The sequence below is a fragment of the Pinus tabuliformis genome, chromosome 3_2 (assembly GCF_031772625.1).
Source record: "Pinus tabuliformis cultivar Carrire ecotype Pingquan chromosome 3_2, CPIR1, whole genome shotgun sequence".
Classification (NCBI taxonomy): domain Eukaryota; kingdom Viridiplantae; phylum Streptophyta; class Pinopsida; order Pinales; family Pinaceae; genus Pinus; species Pinus tabuliformis.
Window position 1 is genome coordinate 128,416,737 of NC_142302.1, and position 23,593 is coordinate 128,440,329.

At 37.3% G+C, this 23,593-nt stretch overlaps 1 protein-coding gene across 1 annotated transcript in view; it reads right to left on the reverse strand.

Moving 5' to 3' along the window:
• Positions 1–23,593, reverse strand: part of LOC149180138 (SET domain-containing protein) — a 181,160-nt gene that overhangs the window by 150,329 nt on the left and 7,238 nt on the right. The window contains 1 exon segment of the mRNA XM_089415920.1: positions 11,812–11,918. Coding sequence (XP_089272046.1) covers positions 11,812–11,918 — 107 coding nt within the window.

Here is a 23,593-nt window from a genome sequence, read left to right on the forward strand (position 1 = left end):
ATGCATATGGCCTTAGTAGCTAGAAAACAATCACTCCATCATTACAAGACCACCTAGATTTCAGCACTTAATCTAAATAATGGCACTAGTTGTAGTGCTTATTTGCATTAACACCATGGAAAAGCAACAACAATGTTTCAAAGTACACTTACTAGAAAAGTTGTGACGTTCTGAGAATATTTAATGATAGCATCTGAACCTCATAGCTATGGTGGGGAAACTAGGGAACCCAAATATTGGAAGATATCTCATACCAAATCTGAGAAAAAAATAAAAAAGGGAAAAAATCAAAATCTATAAATCAAGCAATGAATTGTTTACAAATAAAATACAATTCCTTTAACTAACAGTTAAATTGTGGTGATATATTTAAATATTTAGTAAGAGGGTAACTCCAAACCATGGAATATTACCTTTGTCATTACTGTCATCCCTCAATGACTGAGATTACAAATCAATACTTATGGAAAGATTGTAAGAAATTCTGTGAAATAGTAAAGTGTAACCTCTATTTTCAAGCAACAAAATCAAGACATTGTTACATCAAGAGCCATAATTGATACATAATCAATGAATCAAGTCCTTGTATGGCACAAGCTTGTTTCACAACCTCTATTTTCTCAATAACAAAATCAAGACATTGTATGTGGTTATTGCCAAAAGGAAACTGCATTCTAATTTGGAAGAGGATCTTATCAAAAGACATGGATTTATTCAAAGCTACAAAGCCTAATGGGTTACTGAAAAATAAGTTGGAATATGGGATCATGATACTTAAATTGAAAAAATATGCTTTCCTTTTAGAAACATTACAGTTATACAATGTTTTTTGAAAGCATTAGAATTTGAAATTGGGCCTTTCTATCAAGACAAATTTTCATTAACAGAATGTACTTTCCTACCTGAAACGTTGTAGATATCCAAGAAAAACTTGAAAAGCATAAGAGAACTTAGCATAATGTACTTTCTTTCCTTCCTTAACATTCTTAAAGAGTTGAGGTTCCCCAAGTCATCAGGTAACTTTCGAAGGAATGACAGTTAGTAATAGTCCAATTCACAACTGAAGATGTGTCACAAATACGAGGGGGCATCTCCTCCAAATCACAAAAGTGCTCCAGGTTAAAATCTAGCATTATTGGAAGCTTAATGCTCGACTGGTTGTTATTGAACCCAGACATTTTTCCATTCTTCACTAAAAGCTTAAAGATAGCTTCTCTAAGTTCTACATGACTTTACTGTGCTCTTGAAGTGGGGGCACATGCAGGCTCTCCAAGTGAATAGTCTTAAACTAAGTGAAGATAAGGCCGATAGATCATTCAGTGTGGATCTCTTTAACCCATAATTGAATACTATGTCTCTCTTGAACCCATAATTGAATACTATTAGGACTTTCAAATATTTCATGGAACTCAAAAATGTTGGAAGAAAGTATTTGCTTCCAAAAAGAGTAAAACTAAAGCCTCTGCTTGAGGACAATTGATGTCACACCACTAACACTTCTCCATGGAATCTATATAGGTAAACCACAAATGCAGAATTCCATTAGAATATTGTGTTTATTGAATACACAAATGAAATCATTGCATTTCTTTAAAATATCTTTTGAAATCAAAATTACTGAAATTACATATCGATAACCTAGTGGGTGTAGGATAAAATTCACCCGTGTCATTCATAGAAAGCATGAGAAAAAACCTAATACTATATATAAAACCAAGAAAAATTCAAATTCATCACTTCTAGGGACCTCGTAACCACCCTGCCAATACACAAGTATGTTCCTGTTTGCAATTAGAAAAATTACCCAAATTACAATCCGTTTACTCCAGCGTATGTTGGAAAGTTATAGAAGGATGACTAGTGCAATCAATCCATTCCTTTTAGCCCTGAATTTGTTTCAGTTTAAAATAGAAGTATACAAATATACTTGTCCAATGTCTATGCTTTAACCATTCACCTTAAAATGTTTTTACAATATAATTTCCTAAGTCTATTTAATATCTTCATTATCATAAAAACCAACCTATATCCATCTTAACTCCACATCTACCACTCTTAGGGGGATGAAATCTATTTATCCCTCTGAGCACTTGGTAGACCCAAAATTAAGATGGATCTAAGATGATAGAATTTCCCCTTTAAATAGTCTATGCTCACATGAATACCATGGTATTATCATGGGTCAATACCATGGGTTATCATAAACCTGGAGCTTAAGAATTACTATTAGTAATTTATAAAAATTAATAAAATTAATAGTTGAATTTTATTTTATTTTTTATTTTAACCAAGCTAAAATGTTTAACATACATCAAATTACAACATCCATTTCTACTCTTGATCCACCAAGCCCCGAGAGGGATCAAATATTTTTTCACTCTATGCTAGTTTGCATATCACGATATTTGATACCTCTCGGGGGTTAGTAGATCCAGAGTAAAGATGGATCTATGCTGGTTTAATTCTCCCATTTAAATAGGCTACATTCCAGGTGAATACCATGGGTCAATACCATGTGCCATTTTGGTGAATACCATGGGTCAATACCATGTGCCATTTTTATTTTTATTAATACTAATATTAGGGCTAAATATGTTTTTTTGCATGGTATTAATAACAATCTAGTCCATGGTATTTGTCCCATAGTATTTTGCCCATAGGTTTCACCTAAATATAACGCATTTTTTAAGTGTTCTTAAATATAAGGTGACTTATGGAGTAAATATAAAAAAATGTTTTATTTGTTTACCATACCTCTCGTTTATTTATATTTTTATTAATTTACCATACCTCTTTTACAAATATGGTATTTGGCCCATAGGATTCACTTAAATAAAACCTCTTTCTTGAGCCTTCATAAATACAACGAGGGTTATGGACTAAATATAAAAAGAGGTTTTATTTATTTACCATACATCTAGTTTATTTATATTTATATTTATTTACCATACCTTTTGAGTAAGTATAAAAAGACGTTTTATTTATTTACCATACCTCCACTTTACTTATATTTTTATTTGTTTACACCCTTGCATGTATATAAGATGACTTATGGACTAAATATAAAAAATGTTTTATTTATTTACCATACTTTTCATTTATTTATATTTTTATTAATTTATCATACCTCTTTTATAAATATGGTGTTTGGCCCATAGCATTCACTTAAATAAAACCTATTCTTGAAAATGGGCGAATGGATTCACTTAAATAAACCCTATTCTTGAAAATGGGCGAATGGAAGGTTGTAACTCCTAGTTTCAAGGGCTAAATTTACCTTTTTTACCCTCTCCCTTAAAATAAGGTGGGCTATTTGAGGTGATTTGTAAAAATGTGCTATGATACAAAATATTCACCCACTAAAAATTTAAAACCCCTTAATTTCGCCAAAGGGCGAACATTCGCCCCTAAAATTTTATATGCGTCTGATCGATGTATCTGTGCCGTCCAACTATCATCAACAACCCGATCATCATGTTATAATGTAAACCCATTCTGCATGTATATGATGTAAATAATCTCAAAAGAACCGTGTCATGTATGTAACAACCTAGGTAAACTTACATTTCTGGTGACGATCTACATTCTGGGAGGTTTTTTGTCTCACCAATCTATTATCGGATGGTCGGCAGGGTTTTCCTTCAGTCTTACCCCAAAGTTGGAATGTATTTTGTCACTGGAATCTAAGGCAAATCCTAGTGTTCTAGATCGAGTCTATGTAAAAGTGATTTGGGAATAATCATAACTATTTGGTTAGGTTATTTTATTACAAATTGTTTCGTCCGCTGGATAATATTTGTGTCACGGAAATGGGTAGTTGTGAAGATCTATTACAAATGGGTTTTCCCCCTTATGATGTAAAAAATATAAAAATCATAATATAAAGTGTTTTGAGGTTGGAAAAATAATTTATCCCCTCATGGGTTAATTAATTAATTTTTCTGGCCAAAAATTAATTAAAATTCTAAGCCAAAAATTTAATTAATTCAAGGTCCTAGGTAAATGTAAATTCTCCAAAGGCAAAATTCGCATGTCCTTAAAAATTAAATTTTAAGAAATCCAAGGACTAAGATAAACTAATTATTTTGATAAATTTCGAACCTTTGATCCCTGGGGGTTAAGTCAAAGTCAAAATTTGAGGGAAATTAACTCAAAAAATTAATTTTGAGTTAATTAAAATGTATTTAATTGAAAAATTCGAATTTCCCCATATATTTAAATATTTCGACAGATGAGATTAAAAGGAATTTTAATCTTCATCAACGGTCAAGATTGCATTGACGAGGATCACTCGAACTAGTCGTTGGAAGATTTATCTTTAAATAGGAAGTCATTTGTCAATCGATCTATCCGATCTCTGAATCGTGTGCTAGGCAAAAATCTTGTGTAAATTTTTCCTGGATAATAAAAAAAGACTTTGGGTTAAATTTCGTTAGTGTTACTCTTCATGGAAATACTGTAAGATATGTTGTTTTCATTCATAAATTTTTTTGAGCCATTGATGATAGCTTCTAAAGAGTGAATTGAGTACAGGTATCTTGCTCAGTGGCTGGGGTTTAAATGATAATTTAAATTTTGAATGTAATAGCAGGTATCTCTATTTATCTGAATTTTATTATCATTTTCTCACTCTATTTTTAATGGTTGGATTGAGTTTTGCAGGAAAATCTTGATTTTTAGATCCTTGGGCGTTAGGGAAAGTTTTTCAGTTGGACCAGCCAACTCCCGATCTGTGTTTTCTGAAGAGCCCAGCTAAATTAGTTCTGGGCTTATCATAATATTTTATGTGTGATATACGAAGAGTTTTGAGCTAAGCACCTCCTTTAAAATTTAAAAATTTAATTTTTATGTGGGAAATTGATAGATCTACTTGTTGACGGCCTTAGATTATTAGATCTGGGAGCAGAGTTGGACTCATACTCCTTAGATCTGATAGATCTACCATTATTGTGCATAGATCTGTAAAAAAATATTATTTATTTTTTGGGTTTTCTGACTTGGGTTTCTAGGATTTTATTTATTTTTTTGTATATATGGATTCTGGGTGTTTTTGTTTTCAGGTACAGATTGCAGATCTCAAGGAGAAGTTTGATTTGAAACCAGATCTAGGCCCTGGAGAGTAAGATATGGCCTCAATACCATTTTGCAAGGGCATTATTTTGCAGTCCAAGGGTTTGAAATTTTTTTTAATCTGGAAATTTTCATAAGGGTTTCACTCATAAATCTGAAGCAGAAGTATAACATTTTAATCTAGAATTTTTTCTTGGGTTCTTTGGCTACCTATCTACTGCCTAGGGTTTTTTACTTTCTTTGCTGCAGAAAATTTCGAATTTTTTAGGGAAAGCCTTTATCCCCAATCTGCTACCATACCCCTCCTGCAAAAAACCAGCGGATCCTCCCATCACTGCTTCATCCAAATCGCAGCCTCCTACTTTCTTTCTGCTGCGTCATCCCGCAAACCTGCAGCTACAGCTCTCACAGTCTTTCCCTACGTCTCAACCCCTCATTGCTTTCAAACGACTCTATTTACCCCTTCGTCCAAACCCTAACCTGCAACAGAAAAACCCCACCTGCGGATCCCTCTCTCCATCTACGTATGCATTTGTCCCTCCATCCAAACGTTATAATCTGCAGCTCCATTCATGCAAACCGCAGCTATATATTTGTGTAGTTCATCTCCCCTCCGCCGCTCCATCGACCTGCAAAAAATTGCTACATTCAACTTACTACTCTCGCTACAGCTCCCTCCTCCTTAACTGCAAACCTGCTCTCACAGTCCTTTCCTCCTCCGTCGAGCTATCATCCCTACTCCATCCTTCGCCTATGCTTTTCGACCAACAAGCTCCATCTCCCTCGAAGCTCGGCACGAGCTTCCTCGTCCTCCCTCAAAGCCATAGCTTTCTCCCTCAACGCCGTCGTCGAGCTCCAACCTGCATACAAACAAAACTCTTTGATTTTTTTTTCTATTTTCTTTTTGTTTTAGCTTCGCTTTAGGTTTTTTCGTTAGGGTTTAGGTTAGTTCTTTTTCTTAATAATCTGATTTCATTTTTTGAAACTTTGTTTAAATTAGTTTTAGTTTAAAATTTCGAATTTTTTTTTTTGGTTTTGCTTTTCGATTTTTTTTAGTTATTTTTTTATTTGATTTTATTTTGTTTTACATTTTTTCAAATTTTTATGATTTTGACTTTGATTTTTATTTACATTTAAAAAAAAAAAACAAAAACAAAACAAAACAAAACAAAAAAACAAAAAACATAAAAATTTCTAAATTAAAAAAAAAAAAAATAAATAAAAAAAAAAATAAAAATAAAAAATAAAAAAAAAATCTAAAATTTTTTAAATTTTGGTGATTTTATAATTGAGAATGAAGTAAATTAAAGGAGGATTTGCGCTTTCACATTTAAAAAAAAATAATAATGTGGCCTATGGTCCACTAAAAATTTATTTTTATTAACCCTTTGATTTGTTGTACTTTTTCATTTTTCACATTAAAGCAATTGCCTAAGGAATAATTAAAATACTAATTTAGAGTTCCTTGGTGTTTTTGGTGTTATGTGCAAAATCTTAAATTTTCGTGATTTCTCTATTGTCAAGGTGCGATAAATGTTTAAAAAATCATATTGACTATTGGAGAAAGATAAATTTTGCTAGATTATCCTGCATGCTAAAGTTTTGAGCATTTTACATTTAATTGTTCATGATCGTCACTTTGCCACATTTATAATTTTGCTCTGGATAACTTGTTTTTATTTAGTCTATGGTTAATTCAAATTAAAGGCATTGGTTTATAATCAATTTTATCTTATGGTTGTGTCTTATTTTAATCTATCTATCTCAATTGACAGAGACTTTCTTTAAATTCATCCTTAAAATCTCCTAAAGCCTGTGTTCCACAGGCTATCTCCATCCATTCACCTTAGGTACTACCCCCCTTGACTTGTCTAGGAGAGAGTCTAAACAAAGTGAGTAAGGATTAGAGTGACAGCCCTTACTCTAAGTGTTGTCGCGGTGCCTAGACACTTTGTGTGACAACAATGTCCATGGTTTTGTGATTCAAATAGGGTAATTATATATGTCGCTTTGTGACTCAATTTATTTGCCTCGCTCTACAGGTAGATTTGCATCCTTCATCTGGTTCTCTCGACAGTGAAAGGTGGAGAAGATTTGACGGGTTTTCCCCCTTGTGGGGTTTTGGCCTGGTCTCCGACCAATCCTAGTATCTTTATGTGTGAATGCATTTTATGTTCCTTTTATTTCCGCTACATTGTTATTGATATTGTTCTTTCTACATAATTGCATTTGAAGTAATAATGTTATAATGCTCAGGGGTGAATTCAATGTGTAAATAACATAAAATGCATTTATCAAAGCAAAGAACAATATAGCGCTAAGAGAAAATTAACATGAAGGCCTTGACCCAACCACGTAGGGGTTCAGCTAGCCCTTCTGTGAAAAGCATGATCAGCCTCTGCTCAGATATGTCTATCACCATAAAAACTACTCGCTGGAATTCTAAAACATAGGCATCTAGTGTTCCAATCTACTTGAGTTGTGCTAGCTCCCTAAAGTGTATCTTCGGACCCTTCTTGTCAAATCAGTCTATCAATCTTTGTGTGGTCTTCGTAATAGGTGATGTTGGAATGTCCAAGGTCACCAATCCATGGTACCACCATTTATGCGCTTCTCCTTCCAAATGCAGGGTGGAAAATTTGAGAGTCTTTGCTTTCAACATTGGGTTATGTTGGAAGTAGGTGTCTAACTTTTGTATCCAAGACCTTGCTGAACACTTGGATGATCCATCGAAAGAGGGGATGGACAATTTCCCAACCTTGCGCAGTAGGTCATAGCTCTGCTATGTGCCCCTGGGGCTATTTCTGTACTTAATATTACTGAACTAAGTAAAGGTCATAGCTCCTCAAACATCTTCTCCTAGTGACACATACTCCCAAAAATAGTCTGAAAAATCACCATTCTATTCTATAGGTCCTTGGTTTACTACTCTCTAACCATCTAGAAACTAGGGTAGTAGAGGTCTAGGGGTCCTCCTACTGGTTGCCCATGTGTGCGTTTGTGAAAGGATGTTAAAAGTGTTGGAAAATGCAAAGTGGCAGATTATTAATTTAGTTTTCCTTATCCTTAATACTTGCTTGTGAACTTTATTATTCTTCTTGTGTTTCTTAATTAGATCTTCTTCATCAAATAAATATCAAGAGCAAAATAATAGAGCAGTGGGCATAGAAGTTAGGCTCCAAGCCAAGGGAAAACCCAGAAACTCTTCTCTTCTTATAGAATCTGCTTCAAATGAAACAAAGACCTGGACCCTAGCCCAAGTCCTCCTCCAAGTACCAAGTCAGTCCTTTACTTTATCACAGCTCAATCCTGCACCAATCAACTTCTAGTTGCAACTTCGACCTGTAATTTTGTCCAACAATTTCATACTTCACCTTCGACCTGTAACTTCGACTTGCAAAAACTTTGATCCAGCAACGAAACAGATCTTCAAGGGACCTTCCTTTGAGCAAGACAACCTTTTCCAAGGTCAATGAAGTCAAAATAAAATACTCGCTCTTCCAGCAACTTGTTCCTGCAACTTCATCTTCCTGCAATTTGGACCTACAGTTTCGACCTCTTTTGTAGCTGCAGAAACCCTAGTTCTTCGCACATGTGAGAGATATTGAGCCCAAAAACAATTTTTTCCTTGACTTCTTGCCTTCTAGACCTTCGCTCCTCCTTCTTTGCCTCTTTTAGCCTTAGATCGAACCTTTTCTTGATAGATCGAACTTGTTGATGAGTGAGTACGAAATGAGGTCGAACTGCTCCTTTATATAGCCTTTCCAAGGGGTCAAACTGCGCCTTTATATAGCCTTTCCAAGGGGTCGAATTCCCTCCTTTAGGCCGACTTGAAGCTTCCAGGGCTGACTTGTACTTTGGAGGTTTCTAGGACTTTCTAGACTCAAAATAAATTCTTTTACAAGATATATTTTTCCTAGAAGGGTCTTATAAACATGATGTTGACTCTCTTGACTCATGACAATAAATCCTATGACCTAACAAACCCTAGAAGCATGAAGAACATGCTTTTACCTAGAAGACCATCAATAAAGAGCATGAAACCCATGCTTTAAAATAATAACTTTTTCTTTTCTTCTTTTGTTTGTTACATAAGATACATATTGAAATGAGTACAACAACAATTATGAAGACCAAAACTAGTTACATTTCCAACAAAAAGGACCAGGATTATGGTTGTTGCTTCTACCACACTCCTGCTGCTTCCATTAGATCCATTTGCAGCATCGTTACATGCATTATTCAGATTTGCCAACATATGGGTAAAAGTCGAGCCATCTACGGCTGCCCTTGTGTCATTGATTGAGCTATCTGTTGTTGCCCTTGTGCCATTTATTGAGCTATTTGTTCTGCCCTCTTGCTAGATTCCACCAAGATGTCAAAGGGGTTAATTTTTGGTGGTTGCTCTTCCATGTCTTCCATGACTGAATTGTGAGTACCATTCTTTTTCCTGACCGTGATGTTTTCCCTATCCTTCGGAAGCATCAAGAGTTCATATGCTCACAAGCTGGCAGGCAGGAATCAGGATGCATAGCGCTGATACTACTGTAATATCACTCTTAGGGAAATTACCCTTGGGGTTGAAAAAGCACATGACAAAATTGTATTCTAAACTTAAATCATAGCATTCCCTCAATTCTGCAAACAGAGATAATATTGAATGCACAAACAGTGTAAACAAAGTAGTTGATTTCACCAGCAACTCATAAAAATAAAGCCAATTCAACAGTATATAGCAGGTTACAAAGCCACAATCCTTCCAATAACACATTGTAGATTAGATTCACAAACTAATGTCGTTGCATCAGCAGACCCTACTGTCCTTATACGACCTTACAACCAGCTACAGTCCTGGCATCCTTAGTCACTTTCTGCCTCGGATTCGGCCTTGATGGTTGCCCAAGATGTATTTGTCCTATCTGCTTTAGTTCCAATCAGCCAGCCCCTCCTAATCTTCACAGCCCTTTATTTATATCCTTTCTACTGCCAGCGGCCTCAAGAATAGCACCTTGACCTCCACTGCCACAAGTGACTTATAGAGGCCTGTAGGGTTCTATCACAGCCCTAGATGCACCCTCACTGCCTCAGAACAGGGGTTCCCAACCTCGCTGCCTCAGGGAAGGGATCTCCCTCTTCATCACTACCTTGGTTGCACTGTTTTGCTACCTCACAGAGGGAAATTCCAGCCTTTAGAGATACCCCACTGCCACAGACCAAGCCTCAGAAATGCCCCAGATATTATTTGCTGCCACAGTCAAGGCTTTAGAAGTGATTCATTGCCACAACAGTACTTTAGAGATAGCCTGCTGCAACATACCAGACCTCAAAAATGCCCCAAATATTATTTTGCTAGCATAGTCAAAGCTTTAGAAGTGATTTGTTGCCACAACAGTGCCTTAGAGATACCCCACTACCATAGAACATACCTCAGAAAGGATCCGCTGCCATAATTAATACCTCAGTGATGATCCACGGACATCAAGAGAACCTTAGAGGTGTCTCATTGTCTCAGAATTGCTTCATATATAGATTGTTGCCATAATTAAGCCTCAGAGTTAATGCGCTGCCACAGATAATACTGTTAAAGATCGGTCGTTGCCTCAGATAATGTCCCAGGGATGATTCACTGCCCAGGCCCCAGATAATGCCTCAGAACCCTCGCTGCCACAGAATTGATGCTACTCAGAAACCCTCATTGCCACCAAATGGATGAATGTTGCCTCTAAAATTATGCTAAATAGAGTAAAAAGAAAGGTGGATTGGCTAGGGTGGAATCTTTCAGCACCAAAACCAGCTAGAGAAAAGATTTCTAAAACCCTCCAAGAGCCTCAGCTCAAAAATCAGAAATAACCACAATCCATGATGATCACAATGAATCTCCTCTTTCCTTTTTATAGATTCCCTTTGGGGTTCCCTCCTAGTTTTAAGTTGAGTGGCTAAAAAGTTTCCCTCCATTTGCCCCAAATTTGACTTTTATTGCAAGTTTCCCTCCATTTACCCCATATTATCTAATGTTACCCAAATCACAACAAATAATGGGTCCCCCCTCTACCAATGACTATAACCTACAGGGTTAAGTAGCCTAACTACGTCCTCCCTTGGGAAATTTAATTAGAAGAGGACATTACATTTCTTAAAAGCCTTACTTTCATGTTACTTTGTTTGGGATTAGCCATCTGCTTGGAAAGTCAAAACCATAGTAACAAAAATTGTTAAAAATCCCACAAATAAATGGATATTTGAGTTTTGTTCAACTTTATCAATGAGCTTGAGATCAATTTCCACCTCTGCAAAGTTAAAATTGCAATAGTAATATCCGCAGTTGTTTCTAATTCACCAACTATGCTTGAAGTCAACCAACATGTCTGCAATGAGGGATTGGGTGACACAAGTCAATCACCCAGTTGAGCAAGAGTAACAGAAGCAAACATTGGAAGAATTGAATGACTATAGGAAGCAAAAAAGAATATTTAAGGACCAGGCACACTGTATGTATTTCTATATTGTATTTTTCATCACAAACGTCTATTTCACAGTTTTTTTCCTTTGATGAAGAGTCAGTTTTTTAAGCAGCATTACCCTGGTTAAAACCACAAACTTATAAAATTGACATTAGATACATTAATTTTCAATTTTCTCATGGTTGCAGCTATATATTGACAAATGGACCCCACATTCCACAATGTAACTAAGATTACAATAACAAATATCAGGAATCAGAGATAAAGAGAAAAAATATACCTTGGGCTGCATCAAATCTGTGTATGTTATGAAAATCTGTTCACCTTTTAACACTTTCCTTATTGTTCGTAATACAACTCTTGGACCATGAAACTGGTTCTTCAGCTCTACAAAACCAAGCATAACTGATCAGAATTACTCTCATGTGCTAAAAGTTAAACAAAATTGTGAAATGAACTGCTTATGATGTAATTTTGCAAGAGAAATTGCCAACTGAAGGGATGGAACCTGTCACTGCTCGAACCCTCTCCTAAGAAGAAAAGTCCTTATCCCAGTGGGACAGCCTAAAGGCAACTCTCAGGCAAGCCACCCACTGTCACCTCAGTGGCCTTGCCCCACTCTTAGACTGAAGGAAAGGGAGTTTTCCTCGTATATGGGGGAAACCCTAAAGATTTAATCAAGCTAATCCTTGTAGCCAGGGACAGTAAATATTAGCTTAGATTGATAAGTGCTGCATCGGACCCAACAATCAATTTTACCTTCAACAGTTGTGAGTTTGATGTGATATAAAAAATGTAGGATCAATTGTTTGTGCAAGTTCAAAGTGTGTCAAGCCCTAAGAGTTAGCTCAATTGGTCGAGTTCCCATTGCTAAGTACCTCATCGATTAAGAGGTCACGAGGTCAATTCTCCTCAACACCCTCGGGGTTAGGCTCTGCTAGTTTGGCCAGCGGGATGTGATCCCTTTGGGTGGATCTAGTAGATTACACACTTGTAAAGGGTGGTTACACTTTGGAGCTTGAGCTTGGTGGGACTTGTTGCACACATACTCATGAATGGAATAAAGCACTCCACCTTATGAGGCCACCTTGCACACCTTCTCACACATTATTGATTCGCCCTAGCCATTTTGGAGGAATGTTTTGCACACATGTTAAGGCATGTTATTATTATATTGGATTAAAGAGAGAACACCCCTTTTCTTCATTCAGTTAGTTAAGCATTGATGACATTGCACATCTTTTTCATGAATTTGGTGTCATGTTTCATGGATCCACTTTCATGGCACTTGATTTGAGGAGTAATTCCAATACTTTGCACTCTTCCATGCCTTATTAGTTGGATGTTCTACTTAGAGATCTCACACTTGCCATATTTGGAGGTTTGACTTGATTCAAATCCGATTTCAAGGAGATGTTCCACCTTAAGGAAGTACCTTGCACTTGTGTATATGCTCATGGTTGAGGATGTCCCTTATTGGAGGAACTTTATTACACATTTACTTGTGAGGAGGACATCTCAACTTCGGATGCCACATGTGCCATCTTATAAGGGTTTTCGCTTGCCCTTGCATGATTTGAGGAGGGTGTTTCACCTTGGAGAGCTACACTTGAAATTTTATGGAGATCTAGGAGGTTTCAAACCCTAGATCTAGGGCTTCATCACACTTTTTGTGGGGGCACTACATTTGGAGACCTTTGTAGGCTAGATATTTGGAGCTTTGACATGTCTTATGCCCTCTTTGATGGAGAAGTCCCACCTTCATGGAGCTATTTTCTTGAAGATTTGTAGACATGGCTTGACAACTTCGTATTTTATGTAATGTTGATTAGTTGGTCGGAGGATATTGTTTCTTTACTCCTCCATAGGCTAGTTTTGGGTTTTAACCTTAGATGTTGTTATTTAATTGTAGATGAAGGTGGAGCTCAAACCTATTTAAGGGTTTTCTCTCTTCATTATTTTCCATGGTTTGATTTTTGGAATTTCCCCTCTTTGGAGCTTAATGGATATATCTTTCTTGAAGCATGTGTGATGTGGAAGGGTTTCTTTCCTATCAAGGTGTGGCTATTGTTATAATGCTTTCTATTATTACATATAATTGTAGATTTGCTAGTACTTGCTATTGATTGACCATTCGTGAAAGATATATTTATTGTATTGGAAGAGTTTTCTGTGGGAGGAATTTCTCCCCCCTTGACTCTCAGTTGTCTTGTCCATGGATTATTCTATTGCATCTTACATCAACCTAAACGGTTGCTAGGTTAATACCCCATGGTGAACGTACCTCATTGGCAAAGTTTGGAAGTGGCACTTTAAACTTTTAAAGCCCTCCTAGTATTCCTTTACTATCATTTTCAATAATGCTAAGTTCTTATTGTGGCATGCATATTGTAGTCCTTGTAGGCTTAACTCTTTATTGAGCTTTCCCTCTTGGATTGGCCTCTTGACTCTATTCTCCTTGTTGGATTGGCAATAATCTCTTGATTCCTCCATTTTTTTACTTCTTTATACTACAAAAAGACATTGTTTTCCTAAATTTATATCTTCACATCAGCTTCGAGTTTCTTTGTGATAGTTTTAGTAATCCTAATACCAAAGGATACCCCCCTTAAGTTGGAGGAGAGCCAACCAAAAGTGAGAGAATAGGTTGCTTCGGTAACACTTGTGACCATCCTAGTACTTCCCCCTTGGGTTGCACCTTGTGGATTAGGGCTTTTATCATTAAGTGTGAGTCGAGGTAACACTCTCCTAAGGAAAAGCAGAATGATATGAAGCAGCCAGCAAGGATCATCCAAATAGTTGATCAAATGAACTCAATGAATCAATAAGATTAAAAAGCAGGCAGCACACATAATGAATTATCTATTGAGATCAAGATATTCTGAGAGCTCATTCATCATCAACACTAGCAGATGGTGAGTCAAAACCATTCAAAAAAAGACATCAAAATCACCGTAAACACTACCAGATAATCATTCAACAAGGCACTCCGGCATTCATAGGCACTTGAAGTAACACAATCAATCAGGCAAACCAAACAAAGAACCTGAAAGCCATCCTAGAGCACCAATCGCATAACAAACCTAACTAGCATTTGCACCTAATGTTGCAAAGGAAACGCCGTAAGGCATAGTGTGTGGAAGAATATTGAAATGTGAATAGGCTTTTGGGAAGGAAGGAAGATGAGATTGAACAAGGTAATTGGTGTTTCAAGTGGGGAACAAGACTTTCAAGCTCCAAAGCCATTAAGTGATATTCTGAAGAAAAAACGGAAAGTGACTCAAGAAAATGGTGACAATGAAGGAAATATACCTACAGAAGGGCAGGGTCAAGCCATTCAGAGTTTCAATTTGAGCAAGGGAAATGATGGCTTGCCACCACCTGAAAAAGATGTTGAAGAGGGAGAACTTCCAGTTGGTGACAGTGATACATTTGAACTGCCCACTTTTACTCCTGGGGTGGATGACACCGAGGCATCCAATGACGTGGATACTCTTGTAGAAGACAAACCATCAGCCTTTTCAAATAGAGCAAAGCCTGTTGTAGTGGATGACCAGGAAGATGCAGTAATGAATGATGCTGTTCACAGCAATGAAGATGAAGATGTTGACCATGAAGAGTATGATTTGGAACATGCAGAGAATGAGGACAATGAAGAGTGGGAAAGGAATGAAGATGAGCAAGAAGAAGAAGACTTTCTAGAAGATGATGATGACAATGACTTTGCTAGGAAGCTTGGTGGCATCTTCTCTTGATTTGTGACTTGTATTAGAAGATCTATTGAAAGTTGTTTGCAAATCTGTGCATGTATTGGCAAGCACAATGATGGTTTTCTGTTGTAGTTTTGCTTGGAATGTCAGTGTTCATGTGTTGCTTGACATGATTTTCTCGCAGCTATTCTCTACTGAATCTTGTTAATGATGATACAGATCCTATTTGTTTAATATTATATAATATAGAGGAGCCTATGCAGAAGCAAATATCATAACTTAATTTTAGAACATATTATGCTTCTCACCAGAGGGATCAATGATGCCTTTGAATCAATTACCTCATTGGCATTTGCAGCTACTATCATTTGAATAATGTAGACTTTGGTAAATATTCTTAATTATATGAAGACGATAACACTTTGCAGCTACAACTGTGAACAATAGGTGATTCCTCCAGTAATCTGTGGAATTTTAAGGCATTGAGTATTAAATAACTGGCAAATGATTGTTTTTTAGTTTTCATATTGTCATTGTAATGCGAACAGTTTGTCTTGGAAATTTTTACAGTTGCTTCTGATCATTCCAAAATTTCAATAATATTTGAATTACATGAAAGTATTTTTCTATTCGAGTAACACCATGGGTTAATTATTTTGATGTCTCCATAGCTGAAGATACCTTGGTATTTTTTTTGTTTTAATATATTTATTAATTTGTGGTGGATATAAAATGGGTATATACTATATAGTATTGGGACATTTATGGTTTTTCATGTTCTGTAAAAGAAATTGTTGCATTTGAAGTTGTTCGTGAAGTATCCTTACAATTCCTCTATTAAATAAATTATATTATTATAATACGTTGGTTGTCTGGCCAGTTGAATGAACATGACATCTCCAAATAAAATTTATGCAGCTTTGTGAGATTCTATGCCGAAATGTGCCCACTAAAAAGATTCATTATTTTATCATTAAAAAAACCTAATTCATTATTTTATTGTGTAAATGCCATCATTTCCATTAAAAATGGGACAATCATCCACTGAATAACTGGGAATTATAAGCCTTTGTTCAATTCTATTTTTTGGGAGCTCCAGAAAGTGGCGGCGTTGCTGCAACTGTATGTAGAATTGATGCAATATTTTCTTATTCAAAGGTTGAAACAACCCTTTTTCACAGAAAGTAGAGTAGATCTATGGACAGTGTTGTAATTGGTGTACACTTGGCTAAAGTATATATTGGGATGGATTTTGGAAGACGCATCTAGCACATTTTTTAATGTATTAGGGAATTTCATTAATAATATAAATATGCACAAAAATATTTACAGAAACCTCGGCAAAATCTGTTAGCTTGAGACTTTCAGGACAGTTTGATCGAACAATGTTAGGTTGAGAGACTTTGAGGACATTTTTGATAATTCAACGTTCATGTAAACCTGGAAAATGGATTTCAAAAGAGCAAATGCTTAAGTTGCGATCAATTTTTCATTTTAGAGAAAACAATTTTATATACCTGTGTTGTATTTGTAACATTTTCTTTTAGCAGTAATGGTTATGTTTTGCATGAGGAGAGGGTTGTAGTTGAACTGGTCAGTGGTGTAATACAAACACGAATCGCAGCCTTCACATAAAATAGTCATAGCCAGTTTCAAGCTATTCTGCTCTGCTCGATTCTACATATCAAGCAGGTATACTTTCTTTGTATAATTTTTGTTTAATCTATTTATGACACTAACTTGTGTATCTGTGTTTCTGTTTCAGCCACTAGATGGCTTGTCAGGAGGACCAACACCAGCAATAGTGCCACCATCGTCCTCAGCATCGTTACTGGCATCTGGCACAGCAAACAAACCGAAAGTTCCCTGCTAATTTTTCCAGCAGGGATATTGTGTAAAGGGTGATAAGTGCCATTTTGTGCATGGTCCGTTTTCAGGAGCTAATCTAACTTCTCAAAAGACAACAAAACCAAGTCCAGCAGTTACAGAGCCTCAAGCAAGTGGGAAACAAACAATCAATGAAACTGAAAGCAACAAAGATGGAAAACATCCATCTGATTTAAGCTTTCCCAAGGCAGTACAATCACTTGATCCTAATGCAGTGTAGTCAAGCAACCCCGTGACATTGAAGTCAAACAACTTTCAGGAAGTGCAGTCAAGAAACCCTGTGCTAGCAAAGGCAAATAACTTCAAGGCATCACAGTCAAGTAACCTTGTTGCATTGCAGTCCAATAACTTCCAAGCAGGGCATTTGGGCAATCCTTTAACACTGCAGTCAAATAATGTCAAGGAAACCCAGTTGCAAACACAAGCTAGACATGTCTCTCAATCAAGATCTCAGCCTACCTATATAAAGGGAAGTCCACATGAAGTTGAACACTTTTTGCCAAAGATTGAACCTACAAGACAAAGGATACATGATTCTTCAAGAAACAGGTCTCGGATACGCCCATCTCATCCTCCAGAAGAGAGACTACAAAATGGATTAGAATCGGAGGATTTGCTGGGTGGATCATCACCAGGATTTGATGTACTTGTGGATGATGGACCTGACCAGCTAAGCCATCGGGAGGAGGCTCATTACTATAAACATGATATGGAATCTGGAAGAGATGCAATCAATGGTCGAGAAAGAAATATGCACAACAAACGAGAGCTTGTCCGAACTGGCTACTATGATGCTGAATTTCAGTATGACCATGGAGCTTATGAACCATATAAAAACAGGGGATATGAGTGTGGTGGCCGAAAGCAGTCTAATGCTTTTGATGACTGGGTTCTGGAGAGATCGATTGTGCGAGAAAGGAGGTCCTTGTCTAGTGAAGATGATCCTGAACGGAACAATATGGAGGATCTCTGCCACCGGATTTCAAAACATAGGAGGGCTGTTGAGGCTAAAGTAGTGGATAGCCCCTAAAAGAGACAGCATGTGGATAGTCGACATGGTGAATTTCACCGTGGCTCTAGGCAACAAGATGATGACCGTAGACAGCAAGATATATACAGGGACCAGTTAAGGCAAGGTATGAATCACAGTAGTAGGTGATTGCAGGGTAGGATTCAAATAGAGGCTAGTGGCTTCAAAAGAGAGCCATCTAACAATATAGAATCTGATCAATAAGGCAAGTTAGAGAGGGCTTGTTCCAGAAGGTCACCAAGCAGATGGGGCTTAAACAAGGACTTACGCTTGCTAACTGCAATGAAAACTTGTGATATTTTTACAACAGTGGGGTCTCAAGCCACCAATCGAAAAATCAACAAAGATATGGATGAAGGGTTATCATAAGGGGTATCGGGGCCATATATTTGAGAAATTGGAAACGCTTCTAGCAATCATTTGAAATCCACACCAGGCGCAAGTGCTCCCGCCCCTACCACCTATAGGGAAATATTCCCTATGTTTGGAAACAAAGCTACCTTCGTGTAGTGGGGATGAGAGAATATCAACTTCTGGTTGTCAACATTAGACCCGAAATCCATACTAAGAACTAGGCAATTCAATGAGGCCCATTATAATCCACAACCTATGCCTTTCTCCTTCATGAGTTTCTTCTCATCACCGACTTTTTGTCACCAGGTTGTGGAGGATTTTCAGCTCCCTAAAAAGACAATTTCTTTGTTTCAATTTGAAACAACCACAATGGATTATTTGGATGCCTACCCCTGTGGTCCTAACTAAAACTATCAATTTATTTTTGTGGACCTTGCTGAAAGAATAGATGAGTTGAAGTTAAGGTTGCTTTTAAGGAGTCTTACTTTCACTTTTGGTGTGAAAAATAAAATTAAAAAAAACCAAGTTCAAATCTATATTTCCCTGCAAGATCACCCAACAGTGCAAGACGGAATGGAATACCCTTTGTACAGATTTTAAATAAACTTAGTGTGTGAGCGATGTGTGTGTAATATGTGATGGTGAACATACAAAGTGTGTGTGCAACAAGGATGGATATCTCTTGATCCGTTAGAATGCCTGCCTAATTACGCTAAGTATGTTTTACCCCACATAAAGGAAAATATATGTGTATAAAGGGTTGCTTATTCCTCCTAGTTTAAACTATGTGAGATTATAGGGAGGTGGAAGTCAACATAAATAAATAAATAAAAAATAGATATAGAAACATATGTAATGAACAGACTGTGGGGTCTTGATACCAGAAACCAAAAACAAATTATGCTGAATACTATCTATTAATTGCGCTGACAATAGAAAAGGCTCGAGAGAATATTGACGTAATTTCCATACACCAAGGTTGGAAAGAAATGTCCCTTACACAAAGGTTGGAAAGAAATGTCCCTCCTTTGGTTGAATTTCCCAAATGATTCAAAACAAAGAAAAGGAGTTTTCTTTCAATGTTGTTGTGTAAAACTCTTGTAATTTTTTTTAACAAAAGGAACTTGAATATAATAGCTGGTTAAATGAGAAATAAGGATATACATCTTATTTCTAAATGACGAGTGTGTAGTGTAAAATGTTAATCGTTGTATGGTTAGTGTGTGCATCTAATAAGAATATAGTAATGTGGGCTTGACTGGTACAAGTGGAAGGATATTATAAGTGACTTTTTAGAACAAATTGTTACATGACTGAATGTTGTCATTTACGATATGCTCAGATATTACTCGACTCGATCTGCTGAAAGCTATCATATTGAGCTTTAGATTTGACCGAGGATTCTGCTAGATCCTTCTCACCGTGGCCTTTCCGAATCATTTTCCAGGCAACCAGTCAAATCTCTGAACATCTATTCAATTTTTGGGGTTTGATTTTCCTTTCGCGTTTTGCTTCTGCTATTTTTCGACTATTTCTTTCTAAAGTTGAAGGTTATAAATGAAAATGCGGCTAATTGTTGTTAGGCAAAGACTGTAGTCTGTAATTGATCAAAAACCTTTTACTTTCCACAATCGAAAGTTAATATAGATTCATTTTTTTGAAGATCAAGTTAGGACAAATAGCGTTCAAATATATAAAAAGCCACCCATTCTACATTGGGACAACCAGAGTCGTATATGATTGATAGAAGACCCACTTTTTAATGCCAGGTAGTACATCTCCACAAGAGGAACCAGTATTGAGCCTTCTGTGTCCTCTCTAAACCATGGCACATTCACTCTACTCCCCTTCTCCTCAAATGATGGAACCCTCTATTCAACCCCAATTTTTGCATTCCTTGCGTGGATGATTTGAACTGGCAAAACTAAAGCGCATGACAATCAATCCATTTCAGAAAAAAACAATTAAAAATATAACAAATGTCACCGAACTTGGCGTGCACAAAGGCTGCCACTCAACTAAAGCTCCACCATATACAAATAAGCTCTTACCAGAACCTCCTCCGCGCCCACGCGAACGATTCCCATTGTTCCTCACACGATTACCCATTCCCCTGCAGTTACCCCACGACGAAGCCCCATCTTCTTGTATTACATCTTTCCCTCTTTGTCGAGCCACCGCCACGCCTCCTTGTACCCCCTTCTTGAGTTCCTACCCATCGGTGTAAATCGGGCTCGAACCACCGGAGTACAAACCTTGCTGTCAAAATTTGATCAACCCTCAACAAAAAAGGTAAAGGAAAAATTATAGAAATTTCTATCATCTGCAATGATGGCAATTAAAGCTTTCAAGCCCTTACAGATCTCTTTAATAAAGAATTCAATAATGTGAAATTTTTCCAGCAAGTATCGTGAAAAGGAGAGGGGCAGAATGCCTGCAGATGGTTCTATATCATCAAAATCCAGGGTACCTAGAGGTCAAAGTTTTAGGAACACTGAAACAAGGACAGATGCCATAAATTTTGCTGGGCCTAAGACTCTTGCACAAATCAAACAAGAAAAGAATCGTGAGAGCAGTGAAGAACCTTCTACCGCACAATCAACAGAGCATGGATCCTCACAGAATCCCTCTATGAAGAGTCCAGACAAACAAAGACAAAATCTTCCTTGGGAAGGAAGGAAGATGAGATTGGGCAAGGTAATTAATGATTCAAGTGGGGAACAAGACTTTCAGGCTCTAAAGCCACTAAGTGATATTCTGAAGAAAAAACGGAAAGTGACTCAACAAAATGGTGACAATGAAGGAAATATACCTACAGAAGGGCAGGGTCAGGCCATTCAGAGTTTCAATTTGAGCAAGGGAAATGATGGCTTGCCACCACCTGAAAAAGATGTTGAAGAGGGAGAACTTCCAGCTGGTGACAGTTACACATCTGAACTGCCCACTTTTACTCCTGGGGTGGATGACACTGAGGCATCCAATGACGTGGATACTCTTGTAGAAGACAAACCATCAGCCTTTTCAAATGGAGCAAAGCCTGTTGTAGTGGATGACTAGGAAGATCCAGTAATGAATGATGCTGTTCACAGAAATGAAGATGTTGACCATGAAGAGTATGATTTGGAACATGCAGAGAATGAGGACAATGAAGAGTGGGAAAGGAATGAAGATGAGCAAGAAGATTGAAGACTTTCTAGAAGATGATGATGACGACGACTTTGCTAGGAAGCTTGGTGGCATCTTCTCTTGATTAGTGACTTGTATTAGAAGATCTGTTGAAAGCTGTTTGCAAATCTGTGCATGTATTGGCAAGCACAATGGTGGTTTTTTGTTGTAGTTTTGCTTGGAATGTCAGTGTAAAATGTTGATTTCATGTGTTGCTTGACGTGATGTTCTCGCAGCTATTCAAGATAATTGTTTCTTTTGTCTGCACTGAATCTTGTTAATGATGATACAGATCCTATTTGTAACATTTTTTTTGTAGCATTTTTTTTAGCAGTAATGGTTATGTTTTGCATTAGGAGAGGGTTGTAGTTGAACTGGTCAGTGGTGTAATACAAACACAGACCGCAGCCTTCACATAAATTAGTCATAGCCAGTTTCAAGCTATTCTGCTCTGGTCGATTCTACATATCAAGCAGGTATACTTTCTTTGTATAATTTTTTTTTAATCTATTTATGACACTAACTTGTGTATCTGTGTTTCCGTTTCAGCCACTAGATGGCTTGTCAGGAGCACCAACACCATCAATAGTGCCACCATCGTCCTCAGCATCGTTACCGGCATCTAGCACTGCAAACAAACCGAAAGTTACCTGCTATTTTTTCAGCAGGGATATTGTGTAAAGGGTGATAAGTGCCCTTTTGTGCATGGTCCGTTTTCAGGAGCTAATCTAACTTCTCAAAAGACAACAAAACCAAGTCCAGCAGTTACAGAGCCTCAGGCAAGTGGGAAACAAACATTCAATGAAACTGAAAGCAACAAAGATGGAAAACATCCATCTGATTTAAGCTTTCCCAAGGCAGTGCAATCAATTCATCCTAATGCAGTGCAGTCAAGCAACCCCATGACATTGAAGTGGGAAACAAACAGTCAATGAAACTGAAAGCAACAAAGATGGAAAACATCCATCTGATTTAAGCTTTCCCAAGGCAGTGCAATCAATTGATCCTAATGCAGTGCAGTCAAGCAACCCCATGACATTGAAGTCAAACAACTTGCAGGAAGTGCAGTCAAGAAACCCTGTGCTAGAAAAGGCAAATAACTTCAAGGCGTCACAGTCAAGTAACCCTGTTGCATTGCAGTCCAATAACTTCCAAGCAGGGCATTTGGGAAATCCTTTAACACTGCAGTCAAATAATGTCAAGGAAGCCCAGTTGCAACCAGAAGCTAGACATGTCTCTCAATCAAGATCTCAGCCTACCTATATAAAGGGAAGTCCACATGAAGTCGAACAATTTTTGCCAAAGATTGAACCTACAAGACAAAGGATACATGATGCTTCAAGAAACAGGTCTCGGATACGCACGTCTCATCCTCCAGAAGAGAGACTACAAAATGGATTGGAATTGGAGGATTTGCTGGGTGGATCATCGCCAGGATTTGATGTACTTGTGGATGATGGACCTGACCAACTAAGCCACCGGGAGGATGCTCATTACTATAAACATGATATGGAATCTGGAAGAGATGCAATCAATGGTCGAGAAAGAAATATGCACAAAAAACGAGAGCTTGTCCGAACTGGCTACTATGACGTTGAATTTCAGTATGACCATGGAGCTTATGAACCATATAAAAACAGGGGATATGAGCGCGGTGGCCAAAAGCAGTCTAATGCTTTTGATGACAAGGTTCTGGAGAGACCGATTGTGCGAGAAAGGAGGTCTTTCTCTAGTGAAGATGATCATGAACGGAACAATATGGAGGATCTCCGCCACCGGATTTCAAAACATAGGAGGGCTGGTGAGGCTAAAGTAGTGGATAGCCCTTAAAAGAGACAGCATGTGGATAGTCGACATGGTGAATTTCACCGTGGCTCTAGGCAACAAGATGATGACCGTAGACAGCAAGATATATA